This window comes from Eublepharis macularius, chromosome 2, assembly GCF_028583425.1.
Source record: "Eublepharis macularius isolate TG4126 chromosome 2, MPM_Emac_v1.0, whole genome shotgun sequence".
Lineage (NCBI taxonomy): Eukaryota > Metazoa > Chordata > Lepidosauria > Squamata > Eublepharidae > Eublepharis > Eublepharis macularius.
This window is the reverse complement of record NC_072791.1, coordinates 129,204,048-129,231,867: the sequence shown is the minus strand read 5'-3', so window position 1 is coordinate 129,231,867 and position 27,820 is coordinate 129,204,048. Positions and strand designations below refer to the sequence as shown.

The following is a 27,820-nucleotide window of genomic DNA, read 5'->3' as shown; positions in this document are numbered from 1 at the left end:
AGAAGCCTGGAAGGGCTGGTTAAACACACATTTGCAGGACTGTAAGAGTTAACCTCTCTCAGAGAGCTTTGAGTGAAGGTTACTCCAAGCCATCAGAATGGGTAGGCTGAGCTAAGAGCAGAGGGTTATTTCCATTCCTGGCAGAGAGAGAGAGAGACTCTGTGAGGAAAGTTGAGAGATGGGAGTCCTCAGAGAAAGCAGTTTTCAACACTGGCAGGAGAACTGGGAAAGTTGGCAGGAGGCTTGGGTGGTAAGTACAGACTCCCAAACAGGCCAAAAAGAAAGGGGTAGATCTTCTAAAGGAGAGAAGATTGTCCCTTCCCAGTTGAAACAGGGAGACAGCTCTAGAGAGAAGAGAAATCCCTGGTTGAGTGTGGTGGATAACTGCCTGAGGAGACTTCCAGATTCAGTTGAGTACTGAAGGAAAGCACTGGTGTGTGCGGAGAAGGGGATAGAATACTAAAAAGGGGGTACCAGCCTTCCTAACCCCGGAAGTGAAGGAGAATACTAAAAAGAAAGTGCCTGGCAGAAGAAACTAGGGGAATAAAGCCTAGCAATAGAAGTCTTAAGTAATAGTGAATAGCCTAAAAACTGAAGTCTGTGTATGTTCTGAATATTATCTCAGGCATCTAGATGTATATATGTTGAATTTTACTTCAAAAACCTTCAACTTCTGACTTCACCTAACCTTTCCCCATAAATGTAAATCAACTCCTTAGTTATTTTTGAGTTTTTAAAAACACCTCTGGTGCCATTTCTGTGGTTTAAGGATGAGGGAACATCATAGATGCATTGTTTTGATCTTTACTCCAGAAGTACTGAAAACCGTGTGAATCTTTCACTCTGCAAGTGTAAGTGTTCCTTCGGGCTTTCTACTTCAACATGCAAAATCTCTAAATACCATCAAAGGTTTTATTAAAGGTTAGGTTGAAAGTATGTGCTGACAAAGTGCTGAGGCTGTTACTCTAATGAAAACACTTACGACATAGTCTAGGGGATCTCCAGTCTACTGTAACTCCTTGTTGACAACACTGATGTGCATAGGCTGATACACTTGTACAGAAACATTCACAGTCCCCTCCCTGGTTACAACCACATGTGTCCATCAAGCAGTTTGAATAAAACCAGGTGACATCAACCTGAAGAGAATAAATGTTATTGTTATATAACCCTTGAACGTTAAAATTGGTTGCAGTAATGGTGATGAGATATGTCATGTGGCACATTAATTTGCTTTGACTGAGCTACAGTAAATTATAAACCTGGCTTTGTTTGCTTGCTACTCAATTGGGATTTAATTTGATATAACTTTTGAGCCATCATAAATTTATCCCAGACGTTATTAAAATGAGTATCACTGTTTGCTTCCACCTGTTCTGAGGCTACAAAAAGAACTGTGAGCTCAAATGGGTTTTTGAGTGACATCTAGATCTTGATGGGCTTCACTATTTCAACTGACATGAGTCTCCATTGTTTACTTTTTCTTCCCAGAGGGCAAGTGGTAGAATCAAACCTCTACAGTAACAGAACGAATCTGGGAGACTGTCCGCATCTAACACTACCAGAGCTGACATAAATCTGCTTTTTTTTTCTTCCTTAGTTTTTGTAACATCTGCCTAAAGAAGGGTTCTCCTGAACAAAAAAGCTTGCACAATATTTTGTGTCATTTTGGTTGGCCCTAATAAAAATGTATATGTGAATTTGGCTTCTTGTTCTGGATTTTATTTCTTTGTACCTTTTACATTTTAGATGAGGCAAAATATAAGTGAGAAATTATCATTTCTATATTAATTATAATAAAATACAAATAAATGAATTGTACTTACATGCTAATATTATATACAACATTTGCTGTTGTTAAGACACAACAGAGAATTAACGATTGCATCTTAAAAATTATGATAAATATTTCGTTTCCAATTCCATGACCTGGATGACAGAATTACTAGCACCCCATTATCTGTCCATTAACCAGGGTACCCTGTCTGATCATGGCTCAGTGCCACCCAGCCTCCATCATCTGAGGAGCATGCCCTTCCCCTCCTTTTAAACAGAGGGGCAGTGGCCCAGTTCATGAAGAAGAGGGATCTTTGTTTGAGAATGTATGAAAATACTTCTCCAAATCTAAGCACTGACAATTGGCTATTCCATCCTAATGTTGAAAATGATGAATTCCCATTAAAGTTACTGTCCAGCCAACTCCTTTAGACCCCAAATTCAGGGAGTTTCCCATACACTTTTGCCTTAGAGGACCAGGTGTCAGTTTCGCAAAGCTATGTCCATGTGTGTCTTATGGATGCAGGCTCTCTGAGATGTTTGAACTTCAGACAACTTGAGCTCAGAAAGCGTATCTTGCTAGTGGGTAATATATATAGCTTGTGTTAGGTTGTTCCCCCCTCCCCCCACTGCATTGTGTGCATTCTCTCCAAACTTCTTCCTCTGCTCCCTCCAATGGAAAAGCCACTTTATTTAAATTATCTTTAGGCTGTAGGAAGGCTCTGTGGAGGAAAGCTGGATCTACACCACTACAAGAGGATCATCATTACATCATGCAACTAATGGGTGGGCCCAGTGACTGTATGATTCAAATTAAGCATTATAAATGCTGTTCTTCTACTGAAATTTATTTTAGGAGCAATCTGAAAGCAGAAATACAAGATCAGAGTTCTGTACTAACCTAATATGAAAAACAGATTACAGTTAAACTTTTCAAAGAAGGTAGTATTTTTTTAAGTCGATGGCTTTATCTTATTACGCACTAAACCTAAAGTGCAGATTTGTTTAAATATCACATAAAACTTGAAACATTCTTATTCCCATTGCTACTCACCACTGGATGGCAAGACTCAAATACTTCACTTAGTAATATCCCACATTCTTTCTTGGCAAATGGTTCTCTGAGTGGATTTAAAATGCATGGATGCCGAATGTCAGAGCTGTCAACACACTGAATCCAAAAGCAACATCATTAACCAGAAGAAAGTTTCTTATAGATAGCATGGTGTTCCAACTGTTGAAGTAATCAAGTGATGTGACTGGACAAGAGGGGGTATGGATAGGGATTATGGCATGCATGAGCTTGTCATTCCTAGTAATATCTTTGTGGTCCTCCCAGAAGCAAAAATTGGGCCCCATGTGTGGGCAGCTGCAACCATATGGGAATGGATTCATGCTCACTCAAGAATGTAACTGATAAATTTTTCAACCATCAACATCCTAAGGTTGCAAGCATATAACTTAAGTACCACAAAACTTCTTGCAAATGCCCCCTATTATCTTCTCTGTTCATATGGCCCTAACTTTCCAGGCATTCCAGACACATTTGTTCCAGAAAGTTTTTAAAAAACGTTTAATGGTATTTCCATGTGTGACCGACTGCCCTTTGTAAAAGCTTAGAAGTGCTGTACAAACAGCTGAAGGACTGTGACAGGTTAATTCTTCACAGAAACAGAGATCCTTGAATGACAGGCTACTCCAAGGAATCTGATTTAGCATGAGCTCAACAGAGAGAGACTTTTGAACTGGATGTTGGAGAAAGGAGAGTCTGATTTCAGCCCTAGCTGAGAGAAGTCAAGTACTGGCAGTTTTGAGATTCAGTCCTGACTGAAAGCAGTTGAACACAGACAGGAGAACTGGGGGAAAGTTGGCACAGAAGTTTGGGAAGTAGGAGTAGACTCTCATTTGGGCCAAAGAAAGGGGATAGATCTTCTAATGAGTGGAGAATTTCCCTACCCAGTCAAACAAGGAACTAGCTCTGAAGAGTGAAGAGATCCTTGGTCTGGTGGGGTTAAAAAGTGCCTCTGGAGCCCTTAAGAGTCAGTTAAAAACTCAAAATGAGTACTGGTGTTTCAAGAGACAGGGTTTGGGGTACTGGAAAGAGGATACGAACTTTCTGGAACCCAAAAAATGTAAGTGAATTAGAGTGTTTGGGAAAATACTGGAACAAAAGCCTTTCAACATAAAGATTTAAGTAACTGTGAAGAAGTTAAGAAACTCTCATTAGTCTGAAACATAAAGCCTTAAGTCTGCGCATGTACTGATTTCACTTCAGAGTTATCTATATTAAGTTACCTCGGAGATTTTCAACCCCTGATCTCACCTTACCTTTCTCCTCTTTGTTAAATAAAATATTTTGTTAGTTTTGAATTTTAAAATGCCTCTCATGCCATTTAAGTTGTTTAAGTCAAAAAGGGGAGTGGGTGGGCGTCATACCATGCCTTTCCATTCATTCAGTTATTATTATTGCAGCAAAAGCCAGTAAAACAAAACAATTCTGAGATAAAAGATTCGTTATCACTTATCACATCAAAGCATAGCAATAAGATCAGAGCATTAGCAAAGGAAGATAAATAAAATAAGAACAATAGAAATAAAAAAGGAAAAAGCAATTATACCACATTTTCAGCTAAGAGGAATCTGCATTTCCTAATGGCTAAAGAACAAAATTTGGCCAATGCATAAGTTACAGTTTTATAATTGATTTTTAGGTTTTCATTATTTTTCTTTTTTTATTCTTTACTTGTAAGCTGTTTTGAGTACTCAGAGTAAAAACAGGATATAATTTTTCTAAACTAAAATAAAAAATGGAATACCAAAAGTCATATTAAGATTATAAAAAACAATAAATTCACACGAGAGAATATGATGCCCTAAAAATCTAAAATAATGATTTTTAAAAACTTCTATTCACAATGTCTTATTAGTGAGAAAGATTGTAACAATACAATCCTAAACAGAGCTACTCCAATCTAAGCCCATTGATTTCAGTGGGCTTAAACTAGAGCAAGTCTGTTTAGGATTGCACTGTAAATGAAGTAAAGAAATTTACGTCAACAACACTATAGTATTGCAAGCATTGTTGGTGATGACCAATCTAAAATGACACTATATAGTGAAACAGAATGAGTATTTTTTTTCTCTGACTGTTTACCTCTACAGCTGCCCAGCTGCTTCCAAATTCTTGTGCATTCGTTAATTCAAAATTTTCAGGAGTCCTCATTTCATTTACTGTTTTTGAATCAAAATTCCCACATAATCCAGTCAGCTCACCCTAGAAAAGAAACAAACATAATATGAACTTATTGTAGATTGAGTCGCTGATGATGGCATGTTTTTATTCAAAAGATCAGAAAACAAAATTTATAACAAAAACATGGCTATGTGTACCTATCCCTAAATTTCCTTATAGACACAGAAACCACTGCAGAATGACACCTTCCCTCACCAATCCAGGAAGTACAAATTCTGAGACCTCACAGGAAGTACTTTCAGCATAATTGCATGTCACACCTGTAGTATCCTTCCTATAAGTTTCACTCTACTCACACAAACTCAGGATTCTTTCATTAGTGGACAACCAAGGGAAATAGTCAGCTATTTCTAGTATATCAGGAACACAGCCAACATAACAACATAGCCATCTATGCCACAAAGACAAATAAGTAATATAAATACCATATATTAGACAAAATTCTCTTATTTAAAATGTATACGTGAATTTTTATACACTCCTTTCCTCAGGTATTATGGGGGGGGGGGAATCAATTGGAATACATTTTCCAATTTCTGGACTGCCAAAAAGAATGAAAAAGTCATCACGTGCTGTGATGGACAGGAGGCTGTCCTGCCCCATAAAGGTAAAACTGCCATTCAGCTGTTTCGTCCCTTAGACTATGGGATGTTGCCCCAGCATCCAATCATCTTTCAGAGGGGGATGAAATGTTCAGTCCAGCAGCAGTTCAGTCCAGATCTGTTTCAGCAAGAGACTAGATAGTTTCATGTATAGCTCTGCCTGGTATTGTGGCAAAATAGTTTAACTCTACCTCTGGGAAAGGATAGAGTTGTGAGGACTGTCTCTGATGATCAATCTGACTCTTGGGAAAGGGCAGGCTGGTATTGGTGGAAACCTATGTGTGTGAGAGGATCCAACCTAGCGACTAGGCAGTGAAAGCCTATCTGTACCTGCAAGCATTAAAGAGAATTTTAACCACACTGAAGCCATAAGTAGCTTAAATCTATGTGCCTCAGTCAGGTTTCTCCTTTGAATGATGTGAGACCTGGGCTGCTGTTTTGTTCTTTAAAAATCACCTGTACATAAATAAATGTTTTTGTTGTTTTGTTTAACCTCCTGCTTTAGTGATCTCTGTACTCTTCAGGCGTGATACAAAAATGCCTCACAACAGCGAACCCAAAGCCTTTACACCTGCTACCTTAAGAATATCTACTAACTGAGGGGAAGATTCCCATTTCAAAACAAACATGCAGTGCAATCCTAAGGAGAGTTACTCCAGTCTAAGCCTACTGATTTCAATGGGCTTAGACTGGAGTAACTCTTCTTAGGATTGCTCTGATAGTCACCCAAAATTACAGGAGGCTGTGTGGATTCCCTCAGGTGGAAGAAAAGGCCTGTCACACACTGCGCATGCACGCATGCACGCACGCACACACAAACATACATTTGGCATACCCTCAATAATTAAGGTGACAAGCATAAGGCATAATCCAGCTGAAGCAAAAACCTTGATACCTCACTGATTTCTACAGGAAAGTTGACAATATGCTCAACAAGACTTGGCTAACTTTGGACAAATCATAATTAGATGGAGTTAACCATTTCTCTTTTACCTGCCATTGTGGGCCTGTCTGTACATGAAGAGTTGTTCGTTGATCCCACATTACTGTGATGTGTTCATGAGGAAAATGAACGAGTGTGAAAAATCCAGCTTTCCATATATGTATTTGTTGCAGTTTGTCTATGTAACTCAAAGGACTCTGTTTTTAAAAAAGTCAGAACATGTATAATAGGATCTTTTGCAATTTTAACAAACTTGCTACAACTACTGACAATTTAGGAGATCAAGCATTTATTTCCCTTTTTTTCTTTCTAGATTATTGGAGTTATTTAATATACAGTTCTGATCTTCAAAAGATTATATGTAAATAATGCATGCAATCAAAGCATTAAATGTGCCTAAAAGTGGTGCACAAATTTTTAATATTCAAAAATAATTTATCATTCTTCTGTAGGTTATTTTCTACCACACCTGATACAAACATTAGCATGTGATGCTAGCTGCAGATAATATGCCAATGCAAACCAAAAATCAGGGGAGGGATGAAGAAAATGTATATGCAGGTATTGTTGTAATGCATTGGAAAGTTAGGAATAATCATCTAGGGGCAGATGCAACTGATTCAGGTATTCATAACGACTCTTAGAATTCAAGTTTCATTGACGCAAACAGAGACCCAGACAACTAAGATTCATAAGGACACAGCTTAAGAAGGGATCTTCTGGATCGGTCCAGAATCCTGTTTCCAACACTGCTACATAACATGTAGCTGTTTCCAAATGAGCCTCTCTCCTGGTCTCTATGTCTGTAGGGGGTATTGACCATCTACCCCCTATATATGAGTGGCCACACATGGTTAAGCTGCACCTCCACCTCCGTCAGATGTTATACGGTTTTTATACGGTGAGCAGGTATTTTATTAGAAAGCTATGTTAATTTATTGTGATTTTATCTTGTATATTTTATCTTCTGTTGTAACTCGCCCTGAGCCCGATTGTGGGGAGGGCGGGATATAAATATAATAAATAATAATAATAATAACTTCTGAGAAGTTCACAAGCAACGTATAAATCAATAGCTTTTCTTGCCCCCATCCCAATGTAGTACTCAGAGGCATTCTGTCAATGAACTTCGAAATTCCAATAAGGAATCATGGCTAATCCTGACCTGGATAGCTCAGGTGAGCAAGATCAGCTCTCAGAAGCTAAGCAGTCAGCCTTGGTTAGTAATTGGATGGGAAACCTCCAACGAAGACCAGGGTTGCAGAGGCAGGCAATAGTAAACCACCTCTGATAGTCTCTTGACATGAAAACCCTACCAGGGGTCACCAGAAGTCTGCTATGACTTGAGGGCAGGACTTCATTTTTCATCATCGCTAATAATATCCATTGATAGACTATTCCCTATGAATTTGTCTAATCTCCTTTTTAAAAATGTCTATCCCAATTGCTATAATACTTTATGGATAATTCCATGAATCAATGTGTAAAGAAAGGTCCTTAGACTGTTTTGAATCTACTATTCAATTTCATTGGGTGACCCAAATTCTAGTATTTTAAGAAAAAGATACAAATCATTCTATTTTCTCCATAGAAATCTCTAATATGTTATTTAAAAAAAACAAAACTAAAAAATCCACAACATTTTAGGCTTTTGTTGCAGGGATGGTGCTTGATCAATTTGGTTGCCATTCTCTATATTTTCCTTTTTGCACTCTACTAGATTCTTTTCAAGATAGAATAGCCAGAATTGTACAATATATTGCAAATACAATTGCAGCATAGATTTATACAAAAGCACTAAAATACTTGGCATTTTATTTTCAATTCTTTTCCTAATAATCCCTGGAGCCTGGAAAGAGCCTATATGGTTAGGAAGATGTAGGTTCTCCTTCAGATATACAGAGCTCAGATTTACACTTACTGCCCAATTTGTTTCCAGTCTCAACACAAGAGGCTTCTTTTCATCTTACAAGCCTTGTATGGCCTAGGTCTAGTGTACTCCTAGAGGTCCACTAGAAGCTTTTACAGGCAATTTTCTTAGAATTGTATCAAGCTGGTGAAAAAAATTAATCAAAATGCTTGCTAATTATCTGGACTCTTAACAATTAGCAAGTACTACAAGTGTAGGTGGCCACTGTGTTATAATGCAGTCCCATGTGGACCAGCTGATACAAGGAGCCATTTGGCTCTATTAATCTACTGGCTCTAACCTGGATCCATAGCGTGAACAACTCAAATCTCAGATGAAGACTGAGAAGCTCATGGACCAACTCCCTGCTTTCCTCTCCACTGAACTTCCTGACTGTCTCCAGTCCACCAGCCCTGGCAGTGTCTACATGAGTAGTCATGTTAGTCTGTCTGTAGCAGGAGAAGAGCAGGAGTCCAGTAGCACCTATAAGACTAAAAAAATTTGTGGTAGGGTATGAGCTTTCATGGTATCTGAAGAAGTGAGCTGTGGCTCACGAAAGCTCATACCCTACCACAAATTTTGTTAGTCTAATAGGTTCTACTGGACTCTTGCTCTTTTCTTCTACATGAGTAGTGATCAGAAATTCTTGTATAATATTATCCTCTGATTCCAAAGGGTCATCGAAGGATTTGCAAGTTAGTTAGGTTGGTTGGTGTGCACATTTTTTTCACAGTGCTGTATGTATAAACATCAATATTCTTTACTTTTACATTACTAATGCTTACCGGATCTCCAGTATCATCATCAAATATTATGAATGATTTTCCAACATTAATGAAAATATACTTTCTGCAAATTATTCCAGTGTTAAAGCAATTAAGATTTTCTATGATGACTGAGAAGCTTGTAACTGAGGAACTCTGCAGAAAAAAAAAGTTTTGTAAATAGTTAATGAAAACCCACTAACCACAGAATTTGTCTGCTTCTTATCTTTTCCACTGTTTTATCTTTTCCTTTCAATTTCATTGCCTCACTCCTTACCTCTCTACCATTGAAGATGGGAAAAAGAGCCTATAGGTTTCAGCTTGGGAATACCAAATATATATCTGAAAAATAACTATTCAGAATTATTCAGGTATATCCAGAAATATCCAGAATATTCAAATATATTCGGATAAACCAGTATTTACATTACAGAACTATCCAGATATATTCGGGATTATCCAGAATTGTATTTTAAAGGCTGCAGCAACTTGTTCCCCACTCCCACCCCACTTTGTAGGCTTTCCAGGCTTACCAGACAACAAGAGCAGGGGAGAGGGAGGCAGAATTACTGTGTGTGTGTGAGTGTTGGTTGCTTGCCATATAACATTGCCAGGTCTGGCTGATGTCTTGGAATTATTGGCTTGCTAGGTTGGATGCTAAGATTCTCTGGGTGGATGTTGGTTCTGTCATGATTGTAACAGTGTCCTTGGAATCAGTTTGGTTCTGTTGTGATTCTCTGGTTTGATGTTGATTTTGTTGGGCTTGCATTGTCCCTGGGTTCTGCTTGGCATCTTTGAGTGACACTGGTTCTGTTGGGCTTGTAATGGTATCCCTGACTTCAGTTTGGTTCTGGTGGGATTCTCTGGTTGATGCTGGGCTTTGTTGGATCTGTTTCCATCGGGAGGCTTTTGGTCCTTGATTGCTGTTGTATGTTTGACTAAGGCTACCCGTGTCCTGGAGAAAGTCTTGGATTCCCACCCACCCCGCCACAGGAAACAATAGATAGTGCTGGAGACAGCTTGTTCGGGGGGTTATAGGACTCTTTGGTCCAATTCAATTAAAACTTTGGAGGTCTTTAGTAGGTCCAATTCAATTAAAACTTTGGAGGTCTTTAGTAGACAAGAGGACAAGGTTCCCTGTAATTCTGGTGCATTTTGCTTGAAAAACGGCCTCTCCAGCCCCCCCCCCCCCCCTGAAAGATTTCCCCATAGGGAATAATGAAGTCAAAGAGGTTGAAATTAAGAGAAATTTCCCAATTGGACATCATGTGTGCGGGCATTGCAATGTGTGTGCATTAAGCATACAAGTGGGATCCATCAAGCACCCAATCACGGGTAAACCACTTTATTCTAAGGATTACTCAACATGCTCTACGCCACAGGTAGTATACATCATACAGTGCCCTTGCCCTTTAAGCTATGTGGGGAGTACAACATGGCCCCTGAAAACTCGGATTCTGGAGCACCTTTCTAAAATACGCACAAGGAATCTAGAAGCCCCCTTGGCTGAACATTTTCTGGAACACCATAGGAACGAACGTGATTTGAGGTATTCTGTGCTGGAGGTTGTGAAATCAAATAACAACAACAAGTTGTTACAAATGGAAGTACAATGGATTCATAGGAGGCTGAACAGTGAAATCAACTTTGCAGTATTCTTATGAAATTTACCAATAGTAAAAATATATCCAAAATATAATTAACATAGGCATTCCACAATGGGTGGGATACCTTTAAATGGGAATAGTAATGATAATGGGATAGAATATAAAGGAGCATAGAATTAATGGATAGCACCTGCTTTCAATCAGCAGCATTTGGAATAGGAAGAAATGATTGTGATTGTATCATTATGTAAGTAAGATCTTTGGATATAATGTTTGTAAATTCAGTGGCTAATTTATTGCCTAAATAAGGGAATTGATATATAAATGCATTTTTACAGCATAAAGATGGCCAAGATGAAGGAACAACGAAACAAATAAATTTAAATGCTGGCAGGCTCGTTGCCACCTATCGGGAGATTCCTCTCAAGGGGAGTTTTCCAGCTCCCTTGGATCTGCCAAATTGTTGATAAATATCCTCACCAACTGTGATTACAGTAGTGCCTGTGGATAGAATTGCCATTGATATTCGCCACGGATATATGTAATTAACAGAAGAAACGTATTCGTCTGCTGGACAGTGATGTTCTTCCCTCTAGATTGGATTACTCCAGAAAAGTCCTGTGAGTGGAACTGGAACACGGCTGTGGATGCATCTTCTACCCCACAGCATAAACGGGACACTTTACTGTTGTATTGGACTGAGCTTTATTGGTATTGGCTTGTAATATAAATTATTGTGCACAGCGTGATATAAATTTTGATAACGGCTACTAAATATTGTTTGAATAGATTGATTGTGGATTATTGGGTTCCGGGGGTGTGCCCTCCAGTAACATCCAGGCTTTGAAAGATGACAGTTTGAGGCAGGAAAATATAGGCTAGCACCAATACAGTGGCATAAGCCACTGATGTCAGTGGACTGTGCTGGGTGCCATTTAGTAGTCATCTGCCACCACAGTAAGCCCAGGTGTACTTGCACTATCTCATATCCACTGGAAAGAACATGGGCCTATCTTCCTTAATCATCACATCACTCCACAAAAAACATCTGGAGAGACTGACAGGAGAGCCCTATGATTTCCTCATCTTTAGAAAAGCTTTAATTATATTAAAGGAGGAACAGGCATAGGGGAAGTAGATGATACCAACCACATGCTAGCTTGGCAAGTGCACTAGCAATAAATTAAAAGTTTAAGATGAACCCTCTATCATAATAACGGAGCCCTGGTCAGCTTACAGTTATTCATAATAATTAGGTATGTTTAAGTTACAATTATTGTGGAAGCACAAATCTCAGCAGAAGAAGAGTTCACAAAGTGGAATATCAGCTGAACACAGACAACCAACTAGGAACAGGATGGTAACGCCAGAGGTCCAAATAACTGCACAACTAATTGGGCGTGCTCATGGCTACTTTGGGTTTGTTTTACTTGAACAGCAACCCCTACATCCCACACAAACAAACAGATCATTTTTGAAATGAAGCACTCTTAAGTGATGCAACTTATTGTTTACAGTTAAAAAAATTAAAAACCCTTTCGAGTGTTCCCAAGTCCCTTGGTACATCAAAAGTACCTAGCTGCATCATTGGTAAACTTATTTGAATGGCTAAAGAATTCTGAAAGTCTTTATGATGTAATGTAAATATACCAGATCTAGTTTCATTCTTTCCACAGCTCAAAAAATAAAGGTAATGCTGCATGGCAATGATAATTAACAATTCAAAAAGTGTTAAGAATCTTAGCTATATGACTTTTTTGTAAAAAGTCTGAATATCAATTGGTAACAATCCATGATATAGTTAGAAATGTTTTGCCTTGGCTCCAACAATGAGCAAACAGAAATATAAACAGAGTGCCTTTCTCCTTTTACAAGATCGGGTGCAACACCTAGCACATCATTCCTATATATTATAGGGCCAGAGACTGTGCAAGTGGAAACACAAGTTGATTACAGAAAGTGTGTTATCTTGTGTTTCCTCTTCAGTAAGACCACCAGGGCAAGCAGAAAGTGTGTACTGAATCCAACCTTCTAACTGTATACTGATCAATAGGCATTATTACATGTATAATAGTATCCAGTACATCATGTTGGCATATGAATAAGTGTGTTTCAATATCTATCAGTATGTATGTATTAATAATGTTGATTTTTAAAAAATAAAAATAAATTTTACCTTAACCAGATAAACCTTGCAATTTCCAATATAATCAAAAGAAAGGCCATCAAAAGTCCTATAATGGCGATCTCCGTATGTAGTACACATTGACGGGCAAGGGTGGAAAGTGCATTCAAATGACCCATGATGGCAGATACTGGAAAAAAACCATAAAATCAGTATTAAGAGTATCAAAGGTAATATGATCTGGCAAATATTAAAAATACAGATAATATCCCATAAATGCTAAAAGACACTACTTTCTGTGATAATGTTATTTTCTCTTATCTAAAGCCCATGGTGTTCAAACTTATATACAGTGCTCTCCGATGTACAAACCACATATATACTGCAGTGAATTGAGCAGATATATGTGCACAAAGTGGTATATTCCAAATCTGCCTCTTTTCTAGCAATGAATGGGAATATCCAGCTAGGAGCACTCAGTGTATACAGTATGCTTCTGTACCCATGACAGAATGCTGAGTTGGATCTGACTAAATGCTGAAACAGCAGACAGCAATGATATCATGATGACTACCCATTCTGGGAAGATCAATACATTGGATTAATATGAAGTGATATACCATGTGCTGAATGTATATTTTACATAAAGTATCTGGCAGTAATATAAACTTGTTATTATATACTGGCTTAACACACATTGTTAGTTCAAATTAGCGTTATTAAATCCACATATTGTTGCTTTTCAACAGGTATTTCCCTCTACAAATCAATATTTGTTTATTTGTTCAAATCTTTAATTTAAATGTACTTTTATCAGTTTTGTTATTCTACAGTGGTCCAATTTATACCTAGGCTTGAGAGGAAATGATTGGTTTGTAATTAGAAGCCAAATAACAAGCACTGAGATATAATTCCTTAATTTATATCACTGTATCTTTACAATAACTTATCTTATCACACATAACACAAATAGAGGATGTGTAATATGCAATGAACACATTTACTTTAATAATGGACAGATATGAATGAAATGTTTAAGATAATACATATGTGTATAAATAAAAGCAGGTAACTTGTACAAAATCATTTTCAAAAAATGCATGGTGTTAATCCAAAACTTGGGGCTGATGCACATATAAAATCAATTAAAACTGTCAAAAGGGTACCAGTAGCCCGGACCAGCAGTTGAAGTGTGCAAGAGGAATCAAGGCAATGATCCTTCTTAACTAAATAGCTTTGTGACTACAAAAGCATAGCTTTTTGTTAATACAGATACAAGACTAAGAATGCAAGCTAAGGGAAATAAAGGAACAAAGAATAGTTATTAGCTAAGAGGAACCTGCAGTTTCTGCACATTGACTCCAATGTGGAAGCTGATGGGTCATTGTATCGTACAGTGAACCTGCCAGTTCATGCAGAAGTGTACATATGCACTCACATTGTGCGCACACATCTATCAGAAAGCTATGTTTAGATATTCTTAAAAATTTCAGTTCAAAATCTTTTCTGCTTCTATTGGAAGTATAAACTTACATTCATTCAGAACATTTTAACATACACATTCACATTTTTTTAAAAAGAATCTGACTTAACAAATTAGTTGCATGTATTTCCAATCAGCTGGATCCAAACTACTGCCTGTGGAGTGAAGTTGGTGGAATGAAGCTCTTCCCCACTTCCCTGCTCTTATTGCAACACACTGAAAATTCAGCTCCTAGGGGGTCACTCAACCCTCAGGAGCAGTGTATGAGTCAACAGCAGGGGGAGAGACTCAGCAGAAGTGCAGATCTGCCAATGCAATCACTGTTACACAACTGGAACAGCATCTAATAATTTAACCCAATATGTCCTAAATGCTTGAAAGAAAAATAAAATTATTAGAAAAACTTTGGTAATGTAGTAAAAGCTGCAAAACTACAGAGAACAAGTATTTATAGGCTGCCCTTTTCATAGAAATTCAGATGAGTTGCAATCCCCTTGCTCAAAACAGTTGTAAAGCATTTGACATAGAAGTCTGGAAAGACTGTGTGTTTTCGGTATTTTTAAAAAATTATTTTATCAGTTTTGTTATTCTACAGTGGTCCAATTTCACCTTTATGCCTAGAGTTGAGAGGAAGTGATGAGAAGAAATGTAACTCATACTTCCAGGTCTCATGGAGAGGAAGGAGGCATATATATTCCCCCATAGTAAGATATGCATTCTCCTTGCTCCCATAATGCAATACCATAACCACACAATACTGTATTGCAATTGTCAACAAGCCAACTGTCAAATTCAGTGGTTTCGTTTCAGGTAAACATGCATGTTGATGGAAACCTTTGGCAGGTAAGCTGTCCTCAATGAGCAGGTTTCCCTAAAAACACCCACACTATATTTTAGTTGAAGGGGAATAATATGAGATTATTTTTAATATTTCTCAGATTTTTATTATTACAGAGCCTGAACATTCCATTCAACATAACATCAAGAAGGTTTATTCCAGGAGTATGAAGTTTGGTAGGACAAATCTACTTCTAAGTAGTACAATCCAGCCAAAAAAAATCAGAAAAATCTGATGAAGCATGGCTGAGTCACAAGATTTAAGGTTTTTATAGCAATGGGTTGGATCTAGACTAAACTATCAATCTCCATTGATTTCCTCTTCCCTCCACAGCACCCTTCACGACATTCCTCAGGATTCCCTATCCCTCAGGAGCAGCACTTTGTAGAGATAAGTGGGCTGTAGTGGGAAGGGGGAGACAGGAAAATTCCATTCTGCCATTGAAAAATTTGCAGCACAATCATAAGGGGGAGGGGAGTGCATAGGGAGAGAACCAAGGCTTACGTGGGAGTAAGTGGCTCCTACATGGGCACAAATGCCCTTCTGCCGGTGGAGGCACAATGCGTGTTACCACTGCCGTGTTGCCACCGGCGGGAATGCCTGGTGGGCGGGCAGAAGCGGAGAAGTGGAGTAGGGCCCCACGTCGGCACAGGAGGGGGTGGGGTAGAGGGCGGGGCTAGAGTTAGTTTGCTCCCTAAGCCCTTCCAGAAGCAGGAACGCGCACAGTGGCGCAAAAGAGCTACATCACAAAAAAAACAAGGTGTAGCCCATAGGTGCCCATTGAATGGGGAAAACTCAGCCCCCTCTCCGAGTGCCCAGCCCTGCCCTCACGGCCTGAAGGAGTACAGAATGGGAACTACCATGGGGCCAATCCACGTGCGCTTCCAGCGTGGACGAGCCCCCCTCCTCGCACCCAATCACCTGCAGACGCACCCAACAAAGCATCTGGCCGCGCTGCCCATGACCTCAGGTAAGTTAGCACATGGCTGAAAGCACATGGCTGAAAGCTCTGACCGTTTGCTTTCTGCCGTGGGTACTTTGAACACAAGGCGGGAGAGAGGGTACCCATGGTGACAGGCACTGAGTGCACTTTAGGGACTTTGTGAGAAAACTGGGAGAACTTTGCACTTGCGTAAGGGAAGAAGGGCAAAGTCCAGAATGTCTGGCTAACAATAACCACTCAAGTTTCCTTGCAGGTTTGACTCTGAGGTTCCATCTCAATAAGAAGCGAGGAAGCACTTACAGGTAAGAAGGAGATGGGGCAGTTACTAACCCAGCTCGCTGAATTGTGCTGGCTGCCCCATAACCTGAACTCGCCTTGGCGGGGGAGAGGACGGTGGCAGCAGCCCCTGCCTGCCCCAGAGGCAGATGCCCAGAAAACTACTCTTGACCAGGTGTTTGTAACTACCTGCTAACTTTCTCCCTTAAAGGTAAAATCACCCCAAGGCAGAGCGCTTCCTCGCCAGAGGGTCTTGCAGCAGCTGGTTGCCAGCTGCACCTATGGAGCTCCCGCTGCTGCTCTCTACTATGTGCATTTTCTCAGATGTTAGAGTGTGGGCTTTGGCTCGGCTGAGTTACTTGCTACAGATGTGTGTCTTTCCCTTGCAGGCACGTCGCAACTGTCCAGGAGACAACCAAGCATGTCTGCTTCAGCCCCCACCCCCCCTGCTGATAAAGTCCTGCCTCTCTGCCATGATCTGCCAGCCACAGTTGACACGGTATGTGAACTAGAGGCCACTTGGCCATCTTTGGGGTTGGTATTCGATCATTTCAGCCCTCTCTCTGGGGAGGAGGTGGACAGGATCCTGCAGGTGGTGAGGCCTACCACTTGCCTCCTGGACCCATGTCGATCGTGGCTGGTGAAAGCCAGTGTTGGTGGACTACAGGATTCCTTGGAGGCTATTGTCAACACATCCTTGGGCTCTGGGATTTTTCCTGGAGCACTAAAAGAGGCTGTGGTGAGGACCCTGCTAAAGAAACCATCACTGGATCCCACCAATCCGCTCAGTTACCACCCAGTCTCGAACCTCCTGTTTCTGGGTAAGGTGATTGAGCAGGCGGTGGAGAAACAGCTGCAGAGTTTCCTGTAGGAGACTTCGGCCCGGGATCCCTTCCAGTTTGGCTTCCGCCTGGGCCATAGAACCGAGACACTGCTGGTCCCCCTCACTGATGATCTTCGTAGACATCTGGATCGAGGTAGAACCACGTTGCTGATTTTACTAGATCTTTCGGCAGCATTCGATACAGTTGATTATGATCTTCTGACCCACCGCCTTGCCGACGTGGGAATTCAAGGGACGGCATTACAGTGGCTTGTCTCCTATCTCCATGGTTGGGGACAGAGGGTGGCGTTAGGGGAGAACTTGTCATCCCGCTATCTACTAGTGTGTGGTGTGCTACAGGGGCAATACTCTCCCCGTTATTGTTCAACATCTATGGCCGTTTCCAGACGGCCCCCCGCCTCGCGAAACGTCGCGCGTCGTCGCGCGTCGTTGCACAGAAAACGCGAAATATCGCGTTTTCTCGCGCGAGTTTTGCGCGACGTCGCGCAAAACTCGCGCGAGAAAACGCAATATTTCGCGTTTTCTGCGCAACGACGTGCGACGACGCGCGACGTTTCGCGAGGCGGGGGGCCGTCTGGAAACGGCCTATATGTGCTCCCTCACCCAGCTGGTGCAAGTTTCGGGCTTGGATGTCATCAGTATGCTGATGACACCCAGCTATATCTGTTGATGGACGGCCAGCCTGGATCGGCCCCAGATGTCCTGGAGCATACTTTTGAAGCCGTGGCTGGATGGTTGAGGGAGAGTCGGCTGAAAAACCCCTCGAAGATGGAGATCCTGTACTTGAGTTGCAGGAGTGTGGATTTGGGGCCCAGGCTTCCTACACTCGATAGGGCGGTGCTTACACTGGCTCTGAGAGTTAGGAGCCTGGAAATGATCCTGGATGCTTCCTTGAAAATGGAGGCCCAGATCATGGAGGTTGCCAGGTCATTGTTCTTCCATCTCCAACAGACCAGACAACTCTCCCCCTATCTTTCAACCCGCAACTTAACTACAGTGATCCAGGCAATGGTCACCTCTAGTTTAGACTACTGTGATGCGCTCTGTGCAGGGCTTCCCTTGAACTTGATCTGGCAGTTACAACTGGTCCAAAATGCGGCACCGCATGTCATCGCCGGAGTGCCTTCTAACGCACACTTTACACCGGTATTGTGCCAGCTCATTGGTTACCAGTGGAGTACTAGATCAGATTCAAGGTTTTGGTATTAACCTATAAAGCACTATGCGGACTGGGACCGGCGTATCTGCAGGACTGCCTCTCCCTATATGAGCCCCAGAGGACACTTTGATCCAGCGACAAATGGCTGTTAATGGTCCTTGGCCCCAGGGAGGCCTGCCTAGCATTGACCAGGGCCAGGGCCTTTTCAGTCCTGGCTCCAACCTGGTGGAACGCTCTGTCTAAAAAAAATTAGGGCCCAGCCGGATTTGTTATCCTTCCACCGGGCCTGTTCTGCCAGGCATATGGTTGATGCTGGTTGGGCTCCCCACCAGCCGACTAGAGGAAAACATACCCCCCCTACCCACCCAGCCTGTTAAATACTTTGGAGATGGTTGGGAGGTGGTTATTGGAGAAGTCTGCTGCTGTGTATTTTAAATATTAATGTGGTTTTATTGGTTTTAAAGTTATATGTATTTTAAATTACTATACCGATTGAAATCCGCCCTGAGCCTGCTGATGCGGGGAGGGTGGAATATAAATTGAATTAAATAAATAAATAAATAGGTTACAGTTTTGTGTTACTTCCTGATGTTATTTCCTATGTTTTAGCTGTTACACAATTGTGTGTTATATAGCTTACAGAAAATAGCAATATACCATAAGCATATTGCATATGATTTCAGGGTGCTTTGCTTCAGTCCAAAATATTAATATATAAAGAAATATGACTAGGATATATACTAAAAGCATGCATGTGTACATGGGACTGGGAAATAACCTAGGGAATACGGGGCTTTTTTTGTGACAGCAGTCATTGGTACTGAGTCCCAGCACCTTTTTTTGCGGCTCTTCCAACACCTTGGGGAGAACTGGTGGAAACTGGAACAACCTTATATATGAATACTGGCACTTTTTATTTTTTACAACAACAACAAAAAACCCCACTGGTTTATGTTGTCCGGGGAATTATCATTAATGAATGTAACTATTCCCCAAGTGAACTACTCCTGTGAAGTTTTAAATAAGTGCTTCCAAGAAGGGGGATTAATTCCTTATTCATAGGGATGCCAGCCCCCCCCCCCAGTGGGGGCATTGGATCTCCTACCCCTATCTTCCCCACAGCGCCACTCACCTGGCCATGAGGGGAAAGGGAAGGGGGAGGGAGACTGGGAACCACTGGAGCATGCAGCAAAATGATGTGCATGTGCCCTCCAGAGGCCCTGATGATGCTATTCTGGTGGAAAACTGGTAGCTACAAGGTGTCAGCAGGGCCAAATCAACTCTTAACACAGCAAAAATACTATGTTTGGGGCTAATTTTCACCTTGCGGGACCCCACAGCTTCTGGTTTTCAACTGGAATAGACATCAGAGAATACGCAAGGAGCCCAGATTGGGGCCCCATACCTGCCTTGCAAATCTCTGTCTCCCACTTCTGAGGTAAGGGGGGCTGGCAACTCTACTTATTCATTACACTAATGATTATTCCAATTTCTAACCCTAGCTGCCCATCACTTTCTAAAACCATTAATAAGCCATTAAAAATGTTGAGATATTTCAATAAAAACAAAAGCCACAGAAACACAGTAATACCAATTTGAATATTCAAAACATTAATTCAGTTTCACTGAAGTATAATTTCATTTTTAAAAATAAGATTAAGGGTTTCACTCACCAGGTATGGCATGAAGAAACTACTTTGTCTCCAGGAAAGTATTCTTTGCCTTTCCAAGAACATGGACACTCATCTGGCTTGAAGCATGTATCACCGTGTTTAACAAGGCTATAAAAACATCAAACAAAGATTTGTCTTCAATAACAGTATATTAAAATAATTAGTTATATACTTACTTGTATATACAACTTAAAGAAACATTGCTAGGTGCCATATGAAAGTTCCCCCCAACTCCAGAGTTACAGAGCTGTAACAATGCTGAAATAAAATATATGCAAATCAACATGACATATTAAATGATATGGCACCATAGCCATATCAAGTATACATGTCAACAAAATTGCAGATCCTATCAGTCTACAGGATGACGAGGCAATATCAGCTCAGCAAACCAAGGCCTGAGTCAACAGATGCCAGGATGTCCACCTAAGTCAGAAGATGCCGAGGTGCCAGTGTGATCATACATGGCCAGATTCCCTGACAGGAAGCCACCTGAAGTGATGCAGAAATCCTCCTCTGAAGTTCTCTTGATCAATAAAAACCAAAGGGCTTGGCCAGCCATTGGACTTTTATCAGAAACTTTCCGTTGCAAGATCTCTCCTGATCAATCAGTGCCAAGCACTGCAGCCTGACCAGCAAATTTGGGTGAGCATGAATATGAGGGTGCTTGAATGGGAGTGTACTTGAACGGGAGTGTGATATATGTTACATATTTTGTAATCAATACAGTTGTAGCATTGTTTTCAAATCACACTGGAGTCCTGTCCCTTCCTTGGTACCTGAGCTTGAAAAGAACCCATAGTATGGGCAGTGTGGTGATAAGTAGACATTGATTAGAAAGATGCATTGATAAAGGGATACAGATTATAGACTATACTACTACGTACTGTCTGATCCTACTGGGTAGTTTCTGCGTTGTTTAATATGTCAAGTTTTGAATTGTTTATGGTCTGTTCTAGCATTGTTTCAGCTGTTTCAAATTTTTGCTTGTTTTCAAATCGCTTCAAAGTTGCATTTGTTTTGAACTGTTCATGTCCCAACTGTTGATGGTATTGAATTACACTGTGTAATCCACCCTGAGTTTCAGTAAGAAAGGTGGGCTTTAAATAATGTGAATAAATAAATAAATAAGAATTTACTTCCAACCACCTTGAACAGAACCCAGTAACTGACTGATAATCAATGGAATGTCTGCAGAAAGGAGAAAATACACAGACTGTACTTGGAGCCCAATAGTAGCCAGGCCGCAGTGTTCTGTACCAACTGTAGTTTCCAAGTTGTCTTTAAGGACAGACCCATGTAGAGTACATTTCAGTAATCCAGCCTAAAGATATCTACATGGTCAGGCCAGCAGAGTCAAGGTGGGGGTCCACTTCCTCCATCTTTTGTGGAGCTAGAAAAATGTCTATTTTGCAGCTCCATCAGCTTGCTTTTCCAGAAATAAGGCTGGATCGAGTATTATCCCTAGGCTCTCAATCAAATCAGTGAGACTCAGCTGGATCCCAACAACAAAAAAAGAGAGAACAGCATGTCCTTCAGGGCCTCAGCCTTCCCAACCAACATTACCTTCATCTTTTCAAGGTTCAGTTTTCCCTTAGCCATTTAACTACAGCTATCAGAAACTGGTTCAGAGTCTCTTCTGCGTCATTAGGTGATTTCAATAAATATAAAGCTGTATGTTGTCAGCATATTGATGACACCTCATTCCAAAAACATGAATGATGATTTCTCCTAGGGGCTTTACACAGAGACTGAATGACATGAGAGACAAGACTGGACCTTGTGGGACCCCCATAGGAGGTGTTCCACACTGTAGAAATCTTGTCCCCAACAGCAGTTGGAGCTACAGTTCTAAATTTCTTGACTCTAGTCCATAGTCCCAACTGACACAACCACTGAAAGAAAATATAATTTATGCTGAATTCCAAAAAGAGCTCAATGCCACCCTAGATTCTTAACGGAGGAGAAAGAATTAAAAAGGTTTTTCTTCTATCATCCCCAGTGGAACGGTCGTGAAAAACACACACTAAAATTGAAGAAAGATTCAGAAATCAGTCAATGAGCAATCAAGTAATGGTACTAGATAATTAATGCCTGACTAATAAATACATCCTTTTACAAAGTGGTTGGCATTATTACCATTTTAGTCCATGTCTCAGTATAAAAACAACCAAAGCATTCTTTGTAAAAAGATGAATTAATCTTTTGTAAACTGAAATATGTTCCTTTCCCCCAAGCCATTTTCTTCTAATAATTTCATTGAGAAAACAGTAACAATTTCAGAAGTGGGGGGGAGGGAATATTTATTTTAAATAGAAAGACTACCATTTTCTATACAGTTTTCCTTTATAGTGTACTGTTCCAAATTTTCTGTCACTTACTGGATCGTTAATGAACTATAAGGCTGAAAATTCCCACTAGTTTAAGCTACTAACTGAATAAGCCACATTCAGAAACACAGAGCATCACTTCTGACAAAGCAAGACTAAAGTGCAAATTTCATCTATGTAATACTACCCTAGATGAAACAAGTGCTAACAGCTTTGTCTCTTGAAAAGCCAAGCATCCAGATTGATTACAATGATCTAAGTATTCATAAAACCAAAATGCCACTTAGATGACAAGCAACTTTTTTAAAACTATGAACTCCTATTATTTCTAATGTCAAGTTTAAAATGCTGCCTACAAATAAACTGAAATAACGCACCTACTCTCTAATTCAAGCAGGCTTGATTAAATTTTGCTGGCATCTCAATCATGTACCATGCTGACATCTTTAACTAACAGTCACTATTCTCAGTGTTGATGCACCCTCACATACACATGCGGTGATCCAGGAAAATATTTCACACACAATTTAAGGTCACGCCGCACGTTTGATGAAGTGATAAAGTAGCAACAGAGGAAACAGCATGCTTTTCAGCTAGGAGCAACATGAGACCACAGGGTGTTGGTACAAAGTGGGGGACCTGTAAGGACCTGCAGGGGACATCTTATTTTCCCCTCCCCCACTATTCCCTTTTTCCCCTTCCCTAAAACACCACATACTCTCTCCCCCTTTCCTGCTTCCTTTTCTCCTTCCTATCCACCAGCCAACCTACATTTAGCCACCTCTGACTTCAGCTTTCTCGCCTTCCCTTTCCCGGCAGACTCTGCCCGGGAAAACTGCAAGGACATACAAGAGGCGTGTCATTTTTTATTGTACCCCCTTCTACACACTATTTCCTCTTTCCCTCCTCTTGGCAGCCCCCAAATCCTCACCTTTCCCTCCTTCCTTCTTGCCTTTCCATCCACCAACCAACTAGCCAACCTTTTATCCTCTCATCTTCAGCTATATTTATTATGTGCTTATTTTCTTCTTTCCTTTATTTATAGTCCACCTTTCTCACTGAGACTCAAGGCAGATTATTTATACTCTGACTTTCTCCATAATGGGGATCCAAAGTAGCTTATATTTTTTTCTCCTCTCCTCCATTTTATACTCACAACAACCCTGTAAGACTGGGAATGTGTAACTGGCCCAAGGTCACCCACTGAGCTTCCATTGCAGGCTGGTGATGCAAACCTGAGAGCTAAGCTACAAGAGATGAATTACACGAGGAGGAGCACATGGAGTCGCAATGTTAGCCGGGAAGCTGAGTTTTAAAAGAGATCGGAAGGCTTTGTCAATTTCCCCTCTCTGCAGATCACTGCTCAGATGGTTTGTTTATTTCCTCTTTGCCTCTTAGAAAGGAAGGTGAAACTGACAGAGCTTTCCAGAGGCAAATCCTCTGAGCAGTGATCTCCCTGGCTCTGGAGAAAGGGGAAATTAACAAAGCCTTCCAATCTCTTTTAAAATTCAGCTTCCCGGCTAACATAGTGACTCCCTTCACATGATCCTCCTTGTGTAATTTCTCTCTTGTAGCTTGGCTCTGAGTCTCCCAGATTCTGGTCTGAGTCTCCCAGATTCTGATCTTAAGCATGCTTTACTAGCTATCTTGCAGAAGCTTATATGGAAGACTTATTTTTAAAGTCTTTTTTATATTGATAGGAAGAGCCCCATGGCGCAGAGTGGTAAGCTGTAGTACTGCAGCCCAAGCTCTACTCACAACCTGAGTTCAATCCTGGCAGAAGCCGGGTTCAGGTAGTTGGCTCAAGGTTGACTCAGCCTTCCATCCTTCCAAGGTCGGTAAAATGAGTACCCAGTTTCCTGACGGTAAAGTGTAGATGACTGGGGAACGCAATGGCAAACCACCCCGTAACAAAAAGTCTACCAAGAAAATGTCATGATGTGATGTCCCCAATGGGTCAGTAATGACTCGGTGCTTGCACCTTTACCTTTTTTATATATTAATAACAATGGCGCAGAGTGGTAAGCTGCAATACTGCAGCCCAAGCTCTACTCACAACCTGAGTTCAATCCTGGCAGAAGCCGGGTTCAGGTAGTTGGCTCAAGGTTGACTCAGCCTTCCATCCTTCCAAGGTCGGTAAAATGAGTACCCAGTTTCCTGACAGTAAAGTGTAGATGACTGGGGAACGCAATGGCAAACCACCCCGTAACAAAAAGTCTACCAAGAAAATGTCATGATGTGATGTCCCCAATGGGTCAGTAATGACTCGGTGCTTGCACCTTTACCTTTTTTATATATTAATAACAATGGCATTTTATGATTGTGCTGTATTGTTTCTGCTTATATAAATTCTCTAAAAATGTTATTTAAACTAAAAAATGGAAAATGCAAATATAACATTGTTTGTTACATCCCAGAGACAACACAAGGATACCACTGTCTCAAAAGGCTGCTTAAAAATTACATTCCTTCTGTGCTATTAATTCACTAATTCTCTCTGGCCATTGATAAGAAACATTCTTGAACCGCATTAAATTCATTATTTTCTTTCTACAAATTATTAAGTGATCATTTTCTTTTTTTTAACAAACCTTTCAGGAATTCACTTAAGCTTCTTACAAGTTATTTGATCTGGAATGCCACCTGTTTATTAGTATGAGAAGCAATTTTTCTTTTGGTAAGATAAAAATATTCTTAGATGTGTTACACTTCTTCATTACTCCTGGCATATTTCATTTTCAAACAAATTATAGGGATAGCATTGAAGTTCAAAATTGGGAAGAAGAGCTTGTAATGTCAAGTCAAAAGTTTGGTGACCCAAACATTTTGATGAGCTGACCCAAATGCTCCTGAAATTTGGGCTTACTCTTGTTGCCATCTCTCCCTACCTTCATAATTTCCTCCTTCCTTCTTCCCAAAATTTACTTGACTGTGGCTGAGGGGAGGTGGATGTGTTTCTGTAAGATAATTATTTTTGCATGTCTAGCATCTGGAATGCTGAAATGCTTCTCAAACACCAGGTATCCAGGAAACTTAGCTTTCTGGGTTACCTGAGCACTTAGTATGAACATAAGATGTTCCAGAAACTATGTGCCCCAGGACTCTTTGCACTTGAGGTGGTGTCATATGCTTCCAGTGATGTTATCGGAAGTGCAAACAATTGCAATTTTAAAAGTGGAAAAACATTTTATGCAATTTCTTTTTGAAAAATAATACCAAGCCAGTTTATAACTGAGCTTAAAGGTGTTCACCCCTCACCAATCAACATATTCTTTTCCATGATCCTTTTTTTGCCTTTGAGGGGTACACAATAATACAAATTGCACATGGTACACTATAATGCAATTTTTTAAAAACTCCAGTTATTGTCAGAGATTATAAAGCAGTTCCCTAATCCTTTAAAAAGTCTTAAATTGATGTGGTGTGAGTCAACTGATCACTAAAATCTATAAATCTCGCACATTCAGAAGTTGCCCTCTCATTTCTATAGGCCCAAATACACGGGATCCCCAGATGTACAGTCTCAGCACTCCTTTGTTCATAGATGAAAATATCAAGGCCATATGCAAGTTTTCTGTCATGAATTTGGTAGGTGCAAATTTTCTCAACTGTCATTCATTGTAACAGACACTGTCATTTCCAAGTTGCCCCAGCACCCAAAATGTGACACAACAGAACAAATATACAGACACAATTATGTGAGATCAACTAGTTATTTATTTATTCATTCGTGTATTTAATTATTTAAATGGCTGATCTACAACATCACTTATTTAAACACAAGCTGACTATTTTGAGGGTGGGCTGCACTAGACAAGCTCCTTGGGTGCCCAATGGGCAAGTCTACTCTGGCTCCAAACTTGGCTGCCAATTTTACAAGACTTATTTATCCCAGCGTGCACAGTCATTCTGTACCAAGAGATGCCCAGCATCATCTGTATTTCCTGATGGACCACAAGGCACCTACCAGATTCAAGAGACGATGCTCAGTACCAAGGGTGCTCCTTCTGTTCTCTGTCAGACCCCTCTCCATGCTGAGAATGTAGTTTATGGATGGAATATCATAAACCCTTTCTGTGCTATGCCTTAAAACCAAGGCACTGCCTGGCCCAAGGCAGAATGAATGCCAACTGAGCAGGAGCCTGGAAAACTACCAGAACATGAGTCAGAGGTGGTTGACTGACTGACAGCCCCTCCATGCCCCAGAGAGACACAGAGATAAAGAGAATTCCTAAGAAAACCCTTGTCTAACCCCATCAACACCCTGCTACACTTCCCTCTCACCCACCTATCCTAATCAAAGCTATTCAGCTTTTCACCTGTAATCTATCCCAGAGCGTAACTTCAAGCCACTCTGAACTTATTGTTCTACCTCTGGACAAACCACTTATTGTTTTGGGGAGCAAGACATCAGCTTGTCCCAGGAAACATTTCACCCTATAACTGGGCTCCCCAGTCATGTGCTCTGTGTGTGTGTGTGTGTTGTGTTGTGACCCATCATACACACCCAAATTTGTTTGAGCTTCTTCTCTTCTCCATGAAACACTGGTAATTTTGCCACTGTCTTCATGGATCTTTATCTTCAAGACTGGTAATTATTGCCCTCCCTAAACTGCTTTCTCCCCCTTTCCTCCCTGATTTTCTTAGTTGGCCTTGTATATATGCTATGTGTGGTTTACGATATGTTTGACTTTTATTTCTCTTTAATTAAAAAAAGTTTCCAGTTGAACATCTGCCTGATTTGAGAGTTCTCTAAGAAATAATCTCCTTAACATTGGTGGACATTCCTAGTTACCCCTTCTAGCTTGCCTCCTTAATGCTAATTCCCCCAACCAATTAAGGAGACCTCCTATTTGTGTAACACTTTAGGTCTGTGATGGCCTATTCCAGACATGCCTCTTATCACTGTGATGCCTCCAGGTGTTTGCCAATTAAACCTATCTATCCTGAGGAGCCTGCCCTATTCATGCCAACTAATTGTGTCCTGACAAGTAAAAACAATTTTTTAAAGCAGGTCTAATTGAGTAAATCCCACACCAAAGACAACACAGAGTAGGCAAAAAAACAGATTGCACCACAGCCAAAATTGCTGCTTAGCCTCAACTGTAAGCCAGCAATTCCCGGGCTGCCTGTTGGGTGGGAAGGTGAGGCAAGCATAGCAGCAAAGGTAAGTAGCGTCTTGCCACCTCTTGATGCCATGTGCCACATCTGGGGTAAGGTGGGCTGAGGCAAACTGGCCCATGGCCCTACTTTTCTTTAAAAACTACCATCCAGGAATCTTGCTTCAATTTTATT

The 27,820-nt window shown here is 40.7% G+C and overlaps 1 protein-coding gene across 1 annotated transcript in view; it reads right to left on the bottom strand.

Annotated features, from left to right (window-relative positions):
* Positions 1 to 27,820, bottom strand: part of OTOG (otogelin) — a 220,634-nt gene that overhangs the window by 122,028 nt on the left and 70,786 nt on the right. The window contains exons 24-30 of the mRNA XM_054969999.1: positions 20,196 to 20,303; positions 13,031 to 13,169; positions 9,269 to 9,403; positions 6,625 to 6,771; positions 4,931 to 5,050; positions 2,831 to 2,947; positions 983 to 1,139 (exon numbers count right to left, since the gene is read on the bottom strand). Coding sequence (XP_054825974.1) covers positions 983 to 1,139; positions 2,831 to 2,947; positions 4,931 to 5,050; positions 6,625 to 6,771; positions 9,269 to 9,403; positions 13,031 to 13,169; positions 20,196 to 20,303 — 923 coding nt within the window. The remainder of the gene's footprint in view (positions 1 to 982; positions 1,140 to 2,830; positions 2,948 to 4,930; positions 5,051 to 6,624; positions 6,772 to 9,268; positions 9,404 to 13,030; positions 13,170 to 20,195; positions 20,304 to 27,820) is intronic.